At 48.0% G+C, this 12,438-nt stretch overlaps 1 protein-coding gene across 4 annotated transcripts; it reads left to right on the top strand.

Moving 5' to 3' along the window:
* The first annotated feature begins 101 nt into the window (after window positions 1–101).
* CASP6 (caspase 6) lies at window positions 102–12,184 on the top strand. 4 transcript variants are annotated; one of them, XM_058549893.1, is made up of 7 exons: window positions 102–120; window positions 5,620–5,662; window positions 6,166–6,312; window positions 7,014–7,090; window positions 8,178–8,353; window positions 10,772–10,931; window positions 11,560–12,184. In XM_058549893.1, exons 2-7 carry the CDS (start codon window positions 5,634–5,636, stop codon window positions 11,796–11,798), a joined length of 828 nt encoding a protein of 275 aa, XP_058405876.1. In that variant the 5' UTR covers window positions 102–120; window positions 5,620–5,633; the 3' UTR covers window positions 11,799–12,184. The 4 variants fall into 4 exon arrangements, with proteins under 4 accessions (XP_058405876.1, XP_058405878.1, XP_058405877.1 ...); XM_058549895.1 differs by lacking the exon at window positions 102–120 and adding an exon at window positions 492–529; XM_058549894.1 differs by lacking the exon at window positions 102–120 and adding an exon at window positions 743–857.
* Window positions 12,185–12,438: the final 254 nt, after the last annotated feature.

Raw genomic sequence — 12,438 nt, 5'->3', positions numbered from 1 at the left:
AGACCGGAAATCCTGGAGTTGCTTCTAGTTGCTGTGGCCCGAATCCCTGTGTAAACAAAGAGCGTTCAGAATCAATGATCACAAGTCCCATAAAGTGACTCTCTGGGGAGCGGTCTACAGGTGGGACAGAGGGCGCACCACGCCCCGACCTCTGACGGAGTGGGAGGGCCGGCAGGGAGGCGGGCACGGGGCCTGCCTCGGCGCCCCGCGGATCGGGCCCTGCGCGGGGTGCCTGCCCGGCCGCCGTTCATCCCCGGGATGGCAACCGGCTTTCCCGGGGGCCGGGCTCGTCTCTGCAGCGCCGGGCGGCCGAGCCCGCGTCCCCGCGCCCTCCCCCGGCTCGGGAGAGGCGACGGCGCCTTCACCCGGCGGAGGCCCCGGCGAGGGCGCGGCCACCCCGAGCCCCGAGGGCGGCGGGCGGCGGGCGGGGGCGGAGGAAGGGGCGGGGGCTGCGGCCCGGCGGCAGGAAGCGGCGGCCGGCGGGCAGAGGGGCTCGGCGGGGCCGGAGGAGCTGGGGGCCGCCCTGCAGGTAGGGGTGCCGGGGGCGCCGGGCGGGCTCCTGGGCGCGGGGACTTCGCGGCGCCGGGAAGGAGCTGGGATCTTGGAGGGGAGCGCTCGGGTCCGTGGCGGCAGCTTGGCTCTTTGGTCCGAAAAGCCCCTCGGGGACCTCGGCGCCGCCTCCTTGTGGTGCGGGCGGCGACGGTCGCAGGGCGTGCCCGGCCGCCTTTGTCCCCGGGCGGCGATCTCTGCCCGGCGTCGGGCCGTGGAGACCTACAGGCTGGCGCTCCTGGCGCCCCCCGCCCGGTCGCCTGGAAAGTTGGCTTTGGGACGTTGGATCTTGTTTTGTTTTCTCACTTGTAAGTAAAAAGTGAACACAAGCGGTTGCATGCGGTCGTCACCGGAGCGCGGCCCGCCCGCGGGGCGCCAGACGTAGCCCGGAGCCAGGAGTCAGGCCTGGCGGGGACCCGCAGCCACTTGTGGGTGCGAGTTAAAACCGCAGCAGCTTGTCTCTGCACAGTGAACTGCTGCACGCGTGCTGTGGAACACTCTTCCCTATCGCTAATTATATTACTGGCGCGGTTTAGAAACTTCGAGACTGGCTGTAGTAAAAGAGAAACAGAAAGGTTGAAGCGCGCGCGGCCGGTGCAGAGTGCCTTTACTTCAGAGCTTTTTCTTCTTTGCGGCACAGAACGAGCCTCGCCCCCGAGGCACGTTGTAGCAGTGACCCTGCTCGCTGAGAGCGGTGAGGGTGGGAAGCGGGCACGGGTCACTAGTGACGCCCCTCCGCGCGCGCGCTTCTCATCGCTTCCTGTCCTTTTTCTACCTGCTCCTTCCTTGTTTTCTCCACCCGCCCCTTTTCCAGTGTTTTCTAGGCCTGACATGGGTTACTCCATACAGGGTTATTAAACAGATTGGGGGAGGGAGTATGGGTAGATTTTCGTAGCCGCTGCATGAATGAAGACGCCGACCGTAGATCCTGAAGGAGGTTGGGAAGAGGAGCACTTAGTTTGGAAAGGTAGCTGGTCTCTGGTGGGAGGAGGTTTAGCATGGTGACGAGTGCAGAGACCGTGGACCTCACAGGTGGACCTGGCTTTCACTGCCACCGCCACCGCGTGGACCTTGGACAAGCCTGGCCCACTTCCTCTGTCCCTGCCTCATGGGGCTGTGGAGCTGAGGGAGGTGAAGTATCCATAGTGCCAGGGCATCAACAGATGGTAGCTGGTAGGATTACCTGGAGGGATTATCACATTAAGGTGAGGAGAAACAAGGAGCGGTTGTTTTTATAAGAATTAAACTGGTGTGAGGAGCAAAGGGGTGGTGGTTGCATCATGGTGGAAAGGAAGATTGCTTAAATCAGAAGCAATGAGGTGAGAAGAGGGCAAGAGTTGGGTCTAATGACCACTCATTTTTGATAAATAGATTGCAGATGAACAGGAATTGATAAATCTGTTGTATAGGGTGTCTCCTCCATTAAAATTTATTTTCCCCTTGCCAGCAAAGCCATAACCCTTTTAGCTAGTTTATTTGTATTCATGCAGTATAATGATACTGGTTAAAGGGCACCCTTCCTGAAAGCTTGTCTGCTTGGTCCATACAGCTTGGAGTGACTGTGACTGATGTATTATTGTGACTGATGTCATGACACATGACATCATGTGTCATGATGTATTATTTTCTCTGGAACCTGGGTAAAACTTATTCACTCTGGAAAGTATTGGAATTGAGGTTCCAATATCTATCTCCAGGGCTTTCTGTTCTGATTCAACAAATGGCTAGAACGGAATGGCAGCTGGACCTGGTCGTTCACTGGTATTGCAGGATGCAGCATGTACATTTATGTTAGAGTCAAGGTTAGAGCCAGCGAGGATCAGAACTAAAGTTTTCAGAGCCCAGTTTCTTTCTACATCCATAGTATAAACAAAACAACAAAAAACTTTAAAAAAATCCCTCACTGAGATACCATATCTGTTAACTTTGAAACTGAATGTGATTTTTTTTTTTTTTGAGGAAGCTTGGCCCTGAGCTAACATCTATTGCCAATCTTCCTCCTTTTTTCCTTTTTCCTCCCCAAAGCCCCCATAGATAGTTGTATGTCATAGTTGCACATCCTTCTAGTTGCTCTCTGTGGGATGCTGCCTCAGCATGGCTTGATGAGCGGTGCGTAGGTCTGCGCCCAGGGTCCAAACTGGCAAACCCCGGGCCGCTGAAGCAGAGCGTGAGAACTTAACCACTATGCCACCGGGCTGGACCCTGAACGTCATTTTAACAGATTATCTTGAGCTACTTAAAACTAGCTATCATTCCTAAATCTATAGGTCTTGACTAAGCTGAGGGCAATATTTGAGACAACCCAAATGCGCATCTTAAATTACATCTAGCCAGGAAGAACTGGAAGTTCCTTCCTTAGACTATGAAAAACAAACTGCAAAGACCCAATGGAGTGTACGTCTCCAATGCTTTCACCCTCAAGGACTTGAGTTAGTTTGGTTACCAGCCGTTTGACCAAGCTTCTGCTGGGTGGCCCTCACGCTGCCTCAGGCTTACAAGCCAATATGGTGCAAACGCTGGAGGAGGTGAGCTGCTGGGTCTGCGAACTACTTCATGCACTACGGAAGAGACTCGGCGCTTTCCAACCTCAGCGGGTTTTTGGGGATGAAGGAGGTGATTGGCCTTGAGACATGGATTTAATGTGTTTGGTTTGAGTTATTCTATTCCTTTATAATATAATTGGTTTAAAGACAGGAGGTGGGGTTATTAGAGGCGGTAGATCCTGGAACACATTTGAAAGTGGAAGGAGAGAAATCCCTCTACTGCCTCAGCAGAGCAGTGTGTGGAGTAGGAAGTTCCCCTGTAGAGCAGTGATTGCAGTAGGAAGTTCCCCTGTGGAGCAGTGTGTGGAGTAGGAAGTTCCCCTGTAGGGCAGTGATTGCAGTAGGAAGTTCCCCTGCAGAGCGGTGTGTGGAGTGGGAAGTTGCCCTGCAGAGTGGTGTGTGGAGTAGGAAGTTCCCCTGTAGAGCGGTGTGTGGAGTAGGAAGTTCCCCTGTAGAGCAGTGTGTGGAGTAGGAAGTATATCAGTAGAGCGGTGTGTGGAGTAGGAAGTTCCGTGCAGAGCTGTGTGTGGAGTGGGAAGTATATCAGTAGAGCAGTGTGTGGAGTAGGAAGTGCCCCTGTAGAGCGGTGTGTGGAGTAGGAAGTTCCCCTGTAGAGCGGTGTGTGGAGTAGGAAGTGCCCCTGTAGAGCGGTGTGTGGAGTAGGAAGTATATCAGTAGAGCGGTGTGTGGAGTAGGAAGTTCCGTGCAGAGCAGTGTGTGGAGTAGGAAGTTCCCCTGTAGAGCAGTGATTGCAGTAGGAAGTTCCCCTGCAGAGCGGTGTGTGGAGTGGGAAGTTTCCCTGCAGAGTGGTGTGTGGAGTAGGAAGTTCCCCTGTAGAGCCGTGTGTGGAGTAGGAAGTTCCCCTGTAGAGCGGTGTGTGGAGTAGGAAGTGCCCCTGTAGAGCGGTGTGGGGAGTAGGAAGTATATCAGTAGAGCGGTGTGTGGAGTAGGAAGTTCCGTGCAGAGCAGTGTGTGGAGTGGGAAGTATATCAGTAGAGCAGTGTGTGGAGTAGGAAGTGCCCCTGTAGAGCGGTGTGTGGAGTAGGAAGTATATCAGTAGAGCGGTGTGTGGAGTAGGAAGTTCCGTGCAGAGCGGTGTGTGGAGTGGGATGGAAACCTTGGGAGGATGAGGAGGAAGCATTAAAGAGGTTGATTTTGCCTCCTGTACTTCAGTGTGAGTAAAAGTCGCCCTGTTCAGAATGCTGCTTGTCACCTCTGCCAGGCTTCTGATTCCTCAGTCTGGGTTAGGATCCAGGCATCTGCATTTCATCACCCAGGCCAGGAATTGATGTGAAAGTTTGGTAAGAACTGGTTGAAGGCCTGTTGGAAGGGGACGCCTCTGTGGGGCTTGGTTGGGTGTGAGTGCTGGGTGAACTCCAGGAGGAAAGGCTGAAGGGGACTGGTAAGGGCACTTGAGCCTAATTCCCCACCCGACCCTCACTCCCAGGGTGGGTTTTCGTCAGGAGGAGGCAGGAGGTTCGAACAGTTGGATGTCAGGGAGAGACTCTAGGAGAGAGGGGAACAGGACCCTCTTGGCTAGGAGGTGATGGGTAGGTGTCTTCCCCCTTCAAAGACCAGCTGAGAGGGGCATCTTGCTATCCTGTTAAGATCTGTTTATTCATTACTTTCTCTCTCCCCTCTAATCTGTTATCAGGTAAAAACGGATTCATGGGTATATGGGCCTTTAACTTAGAAGATGCTAGACTTGTGCTGTCCAGTACAGAAGCCACTGGCCACATGTGGCTATCTAAATTGAAATTACATAAAATTAAAAATTGAGTTCCTCAGTTGGACTAGCCACATCTCAAGTGCCCCACAGCCACGTGTGTCCAGTGGCTATCATATGGGACAGCAGGCGTGGAATAGTCGCATCGTCACAGGAAGTTCTATAGCACAGCACCGTTTAGGGAGTAGAGAGGGATTCCGTGAAAGTTGTCCCAAGGCTGGGGAAGCCCGGTCCCGGGTCGGGAGCAGAGGGTCCCCATCGTAGGGTGATGAATGCTGATGTGTCCTTCAGGAGATCTGAAATCTAAGCCCTTGCCCCGCCCCGCCCTGGCCTCCCCCAGACTTCTCCCTCCTCCTGGGCGTAGAGTAATCCAGTACTAACCACACACTGTTTCAGTTCTATATGACTGAAGTCCTTCTGTTTCAGAGAATATTTGTAAAAACATTTTCTGCAAAACAAAGCAATGTCCTGTTTCCTTTGGGCTCCATGATCACAGAACTGTGTTACTCTGAGCATATTTTGCAGTGAACGCATTTGTGTAGTATTTTCTCCATTTCTCTGTATAATATTCTTTGCTGTTTTGCAGTAAGAGCTGGGGGTAAGAAAGAATTGAGTTGTTAATTATGAAGCAGTTTCCCTTCCTTTTCCCTTTTTCTTCTTTGCACATACTTTGACTTTTAAACTAAGCAAAACAGAAGGGCCTCAGAGTGTGGGAGTCAGAGGCAGAGGGGACTTCCTGCTCTGTGTTACTTCCATAAGTCAAAAAGTAAGTTAACAAAAATCAACTTTTTTTTTTAATAGGTGAGGAAGAAAACATGACAGAAACAGATGCCTTCTATAAGAGGTAAGACTGTGCTCTTTTCTGTTAAAGGGCTCTCCTTTCAGTGGTCCTGATCAGCCTAGAGAAATCAAAGCAAGAAGGGGGCCTGGGAGCTGCGGAGTGGAGCTGAGGGCGTCAGGCTTAGCATCTGCGGAGGGACTTGTAGATAGGCAGGCTGGTGGCTGCCCTGGTGGCGCAAGAGTGATGTTCAGAATATCTCATAATCAGTACGGCGTGGGCCCAAGGGCTGGGGCGTGGGCCAGGCCAGTGTCCATGGTTGCTGGATCCTGGGGCCGGGGGGGAGACCCATGCCCCGGAATTGGGGGGTGGTGCTCCAGACACCGCTGTTTACCAGTTGGTACAGGGATATTTTGGGACTTTGCCCGGGCACGCCAGCGGCACGTCAGCCTGGCAGAGGAGGAGGAAGGAGCAGATCTCCATCTACCTTACACATAGCGGCCTTGGGCTTGCAGGAGCTCATTACTTAATGTGACTTAAAGGGATGTTTTTAAACTTTTCATTAACAGAGAAATGTTTGACCCGGCAGAAAAGTACAAAATGGACCACAAAAGGAGAGGAATTGCTCTCATCTTCAATCATGAGAGATTCTTCTGGCACTTAATGCTGCCAGACAGGCGCGGCACCAACGCAGACAGAGACAATCTCACGCGCAGGTAGTAGTTTTATCTACGTGTCGTGATGATGAGATATGTAAGCAGTAACAGAATTACTTATCAAAACTTGTCCGCGCTGATGAAATAACAGAGCAAGAGTGTTCGAGGATGGGCCTCGTTGGGTCCAGCCTCCCTTAAGAATTGGCCTGAGTTTTCTTCCTAACCCTGTTCTATTAAATGTTAACAGGCTTTGCATTGTTACAAATAGATTTGCATAGTAGATAGCAATATTCTATCTTGAATCAGTTATCATTTTGAATAAATTCTTTCCTACTCTGAGTGATCAAGAAAACCATCATTGGGGGCCAGCCTGGTGGTGCAAGCGGTTAGGTGCACGCGATTGGCTGTGGCGGCCCGGGGTTTGCCGGTTCGGATCCCGGGTGCACACTGACGCACTGCTTGGCAAGCCATGCTGTGGCGGCGTCCCATGTAAAGTGGAGGAAGATGGGCACGGATGTTAGCCCAGGGCCAGTCGTCCTCAGCAAAAGAAGAGGAGGATTGGCATGGATGTTAGCTCAGGGCTGATCTCCTCACAAAAAAAAGGAAAACAAGAAAACCATCATTGTCATATTTTTTTCTTTCTCCTTAAAGAAAAGTCAATTTATATGACATAAAAATGTGTATAGATTCCTCAAATAAGTAGGAGCATGTGACAACTTTGAAAAGCTTATAAGCTAATATTCAGTTTAATTTATCACCAGGTTTTCAGATCTAGGATTTGAAGTGAAATGTTTTAACGATCTTAAAGCAGAAGAACTGCTGGTGAAAATTCACGAGGGTGGGTAGTTTTCATGTTCGTCTTCCTTTGACAGGGTTGAGCACTTTATCTCATCTGGAAAGACAGGTCCAAATAATTAACTGTTGAAAAAAAGTCTTCTCAGTTAATTTAGCGTGGGTTATAAGTTTCAGTCGTGCTTCTCTGCTTATATGTTACCCACCAGATTTAAGAGACCCTTGCAAAGTATTAGGCCTCCGAAGTTTATATTTAGCATATCATTAGTTACAGTCTATTACTCTAGAAATCCATGAAACGACCTTTTCATTTGGCAGTAAAAGTCTAAAATGCAAATACTACAGATGCTGGGCAGTAATTTTTAATGGACTCCTTCCATACCCCAGTTTTTTACTGGCTTCAAAATACTGTGGATTTACATACGTTCTCCATTTCTACATCGCTGTGCAGTCAGTATTCGAACAGCTTACGTTCATCATTGTCATCGCTGCATGCCATGGATTTGCAAGCCGTTTGCCAGTGGACTGTTATAATAGTTACATAATCATTCCAGCTTTCCCCGAGGCTCTTCTTTAATCCAGGAATCATTCTGACAGCTGTTTACCAGGTTTCCGCCCTGCTCACAAGCTGTAGGGGACATCAGTCTCACGTCTTAGCGCTCCTCGGGAGCTCTAAGTGCTGTGGACATACCGTGAAGGTGCTGCATTCATTGTTAAGTACCACTTTCTGGGTCTTTCCGCTCTGCTCCGAGAAGCGCTCTGATGATTCAAAGAAACTTTTATTGCCAAATGACTTAGATCTTGAAGGGGGTTCCCCCTAATAATCCTTTTATGTTTTCCCTGTCATTATTCTGTTTTACAAAAGTGAATGAAATCTGTTCAAACTCTATTACTTTGAATTTTAATAATTTGGACTTTTAAAAATCAGATAAAATATGGTATATTGTTTGATTAAAGACTAAAATAAGTTGTGTATCATGACAGATATTTTACATTTGTTATAAGAATAACACATTTCCCCCTCCCCTAGTCATATGTATGTAAGTATTCTGGTATGAGTAAATTGAATAATTATAAGTAGATAATAAGCATCTTATTTTCATTTGTATATGAACTTTTGGGGGCCTTTATAGTGTCAACTTCCAGCCACATAGATGCTGACTGCTTTTTGTGCGTCTTCCTGAGTCATGGTGAAGGAAATCACATTTACGCATATGACGCCAAAATTGCGATTCAGACATTGACTGGCTTGTTCAAAGGAGACAGATGTCAGAGCCTGGTTGGAAAACCCAAGATCTTCGTCATTCAGGTAAGACCGACTATGCTGTTATCTTCATTACAGAGTCCATAGTTCTGTAGGTGTGCTTATAAAGAACTAAAGCCAATTTCAAAAGTAACTTTCTCCAGTAATTGGAAAGGTCCTTTTTGAATCCTAGTCGATCAGAGTTGCAATTTGAGCTATTAGTAGTAATTCTTTATTAACATAAAGAATAAATAATAAAGAGTCTCAGTACCTTTATTACTTGGATTGATATTTGAAATGACTCAAAATAAACAACGTGCTGCTCCCTGGCCCAGGCCGGTGTCAGGGCAGAGCCAGCAGAGGAGGTATCTGCTGGTCGTGGAGTGTGATGCAGGTGGCCTGCTCAGACCCAGTTTGGTTGCTGGGGAGCACGCGGGGCCGTGGGAGGGCTGTAGGCATGCAGAGTGCTGGTCCTAGCATGCCGCAGCCTTTCACACTTTCCCTTAAAGCAAGACACTGTGTCCTCCCTGCCAAATTGGTAGTAGGAATAAAAATAGTTTTTGGCCTGAATAGCGTCATTTGGCACATCAATAGGGATTTTGAACAAAAAAGAGAACCGACTGCTGATGTGTCAGTGCTGCAGTTCTGTATTTCCACAAAGGGCAGGGAAGACACGACCGCGTTTCACATCTTGCCACAAAGCCTTGAGGGGAGGGAGTGGGGGGTCTGTAAGAAAAGAAGTTAAGGACGATTCCCCGGCTTCTTGTGTGGACAACGGCACTGGGGTGCCTGTGGGACAAGTGGTTGGAGATAACAGCATGAGAACCTACGGCAGGCAGCCTGAGCTGGAGAAGTACACTGGGGAGTATGCAGGAGATGGATGGAAATGGAAGCCATGGGAGTGGATGAGTTTACAGCCATGTCAAGTGCAGCCTGGAAAATGAGTGTACAGCAGGACTGAGGGACACCAGGGAGCAGGGAGCAGAGGAAGGATGCTGAGGAGGGTGGGCCAGAGGAGGAGAAAAAACAGGAAAATGATGACACGATTGCTTCGTGAGAAAGGGAGTGGCCAGCCTGTCACAGACGGTGAATTGGAAATGTCTGATGAGTGGCTGTGGGAGGACAGCCACAAAGGAGGAATAGGTTTTGCCCCTTTATTTCTCCATGCCTCAATTCCTCGTCTGTGAGACGGGGCCACAGCACAGCTCGTGGGGATGACATGCCCCAGCCTGACAAATGGAAACCCTGAGGACAGCGCTAGCACATGGCAGCCCTCGGTAAAGGCGGGCTCTTATTCTCCTTGTGAGTGATGGCATCAGGTCCCCAGGTTCTATGTTATACTTAGGGAGACAGTGGAAAATAAGGTCTGAATGTAAGCCTGATAGTGCTAAGTGAGATTAAGGTCTCGCTGTGAAAATAGGATATTAGGGATCATCTATTTAACTGATAACTTTGAAATCACTCGGGACGTTTTTGTTTCTTTTAGAGCTTAGAATTAACCACTTACTTATAATACTACAACAGAGTCTTGTTCGCTCACTGTATTAAGTTCGCAAGGGCTGCCAGAACAAAGTGCACAGGCCGGGGGCTTAACTAACAGACATGTATTTCCTCACAGTTCTGGAGGCTGGAAGCCCGAGGTCAGGGTGTCGGTCAGCAGGGTTGGTTTCTTCTGAGGCCTCTCTCCTCGGCCGGGAGGTGGCTGTCTTGTCCCTGTGGCTTCACGTGGTCTTTCGTCTGTGCACATCATGTCCTAATTGTAAGGACACCAGGCATAGTGGGTTAGGATCCACCCAGATGGCCTCACTTCACCCTAATTACCTCTTGAAAGCCCCTATCTCCAAATACAGTCACCTCATGAGTTATTAGGGGTTAGGACTTCCACATATAAATTTAGGGGGCACAGCGTTCAGCCCATAATAGTCATTTCAGAGTAGAATTAATATCATCCTTTGTGAGAGTGAGAATTAGTGGGTAAGAATGTGAGACCCTTCTGTGAAGTGGGAGTGTGGGGAAGAAGGCGCATGGACACATGTCCCTCAGTGGGGCGGGGTCCCAGGGCAGCGGCTGGCCCACCTGGGATGCATGACCTGATGAGGTAGAAACACCCAGGCAAGTCCCATGGCTTTTAAAAGAAAGGCTGACTCTTGGTGTTATGGGGTGGTGAATCCATTGGAAATTTTAGAACCACAGCAGCTTTCTCCCCTACAGTGTACCTTTCAATCCACATAATTTGGTGTATAGTTGGGGATGCCATTTATTTTTAACATGAACTAAAAGGAAACATAAGTAGGGAAAAAACTTTGGCAACTTTAGTCTGCTCTAAACCTGAATGCATTGTTTTGAAGTGCCTGTAATGTGGTCTCTACTGATGTCGATACACACGACACACGTATGGCATAAACTATACCATCACTGTAAACGTGAAGCACTGGGAGGAAGAGTAGGTCAGTAAAGGAGGTGGTTTTCCTCCTCGTCTCACAGGCCTGTCGGGGAGACCAGCATGATGTGCCCGTCACTCCTTTGGACGTGGTGGACCATGGGACAGACAGGCTGGATGCCAACGTGACCCAGGTGGACTCGGCCTCTGTTTACACGCTGCCGGCAGGAGCTGACTTCCTCATGTGTTACTCTGTTGCAGAAGGTGGGTGGATGTTTATAACTGGCTTTCTTGGCTACATTCCTGTAAGTTTCCCCTTGGCTTGGTTTGGGTCAGGTCTTTCTATTGGGACATAGTGCCCTAGTCCTTAAGCTCGGAGGGTTAGAATGGATTTCTTTGATCGCATAGCAGAGAGGGATATATGAAAATATAAAATACCTTATAGAAAAATCATTCCTGAGAACTATTAAGTAAAGCTGCAAGTCTAATTATATTGAATATTAGCAGTCTGCTATCAGTTACTGATGGTGAGAGTGTCATTGTGGTAACATTCATGGAAAGTTCCATTGAAAAATATTTTGATGACAGTTCTTTGCTCTTGCAATAAACAGTTATATGTTTTTCTTCTTTCTCATCTTGTGTCTCTTAAAATCATTGCCTGGCTGCTCCTAGCTTAGGAATTTTTAGGAAATTACATAGAATGAATCCCTTTTCCCAAATGAGAATAGTCAACAGAGAAAATTTAAAAACTGAATCATGGATACATCTTAGTCTTCTCCAAGGATTTTTGGGAACTTATTCTTCTGTAACAGTGAATCATAAAGGTGTTTTTCAGTCACAGTAACTGAAAGCTGGAAAGCTTCAGTGTTCTTCTCCCTCCTGTATTTTTCAGGTTATTATTCCCACCGGGAGACTGTCAAAGGCTCGTGGTACATTCAGGATCTGTGTGAGATGCTGGGAAGGTTCGGCTCCTCCTTAGAGTTCACAGAACTCCTCACACTGGTCAACAGGAAGGTCTCTCAGCGCCGAGTGGACTTCTGCAAGGACCCGAGCGCCATTGGAAAGAAGCAAGTTCCCTGCTTTGCCTCGATGCTAACGAAAAAGCTGCATTTCTTCCCAAAATCGAAGTGAGAGGAGCTCTTTTGTTTTATGTATCCGTCTTCAAAACAGATTTCCCTTTTTACATAAGTATCAATAGGCTGAAGCTTATGGTACAGCAATTTAAGATGTTTTTAGGTTTAATGAGAACTTTTTTAAAAAATAGTTCATATTGGACGAGGTGAAAGGGTTTGATCTATGTAGAAATGAAATCCTCAGGGAATTACTATAAACACAAATCGGCAAGCATTTGCAATACTTAATTTTTGTAGTAAATTGCAGGGTTACTCAAACTATCTGGCCAATAACTTGTGTTTTACAAGAGTTTATCATGTCTTTAAAGGGTTTGGAAACCCAAGAATTAGTTGTTTCCCCTTAATATTTGGAATTCATGTTTTATTAAATTTTTCTAATTCACATTCTTATTCATGTGTGTAATTTATAGTAGGCTTGTTTCACTTGGTCATATAGATTCATCTACATATGAATGATCACTTTTTGTATAGGACTTTTAACTCTTTAAAAAAAAAATCAGCCTTCAGGAACTATTATATGGCATTCTGAGGAAGAACTATAAGACGGTTAATTCTTGTCAGTACAGGCTAAGCCCTTGCAAACCCTGATTCTGTCAGTGTCTTCTCTGTTAGGTGACTCTCTGTTGTCCAGCGTCGTC

Source organism: Diceros bicornis, chromosome 11 (assembly GCF_020826845.1).
Source record: "Diceros bicornis minor isolate mBicDic1 chromosome 11, mDicBic1.mat.cur, whole genome shotgun sequence".
NCBI lineage: Eukaryota > Metazoa > Chordata > Mammalia > Perissodactyla > Rhinocerotidae > Diceros > Diceros bicornis.
This window is presented reverse-complemented; position numbering and strand designations above follow the sequence as displayed.

Bases quoted from the DNA above. Each gene is read 5' to 3' on its own strand.
- CASP6 (XM_058549896.1), top strand. From the start codon at position 1,456: ATGAAGACGCCGACCGTAGATCCTGAAGGAGGTTGGGAAGAGGAGCAC. The intron at 5,663-6,165 runs GTAAGACTGTGC...TTTCATTAACAG, and splicing joins ACAGATGCCTTCTATAAGAG to AGAAATGTTTGACCCGGCAG. The intron at 6,313-7,013 runs GTAGTAGTTTTA...ATTTATCACCAG, and splicing joins AGAGACAATCTCACGCGCAG to GTTTTCAGATCTAGGATTTG.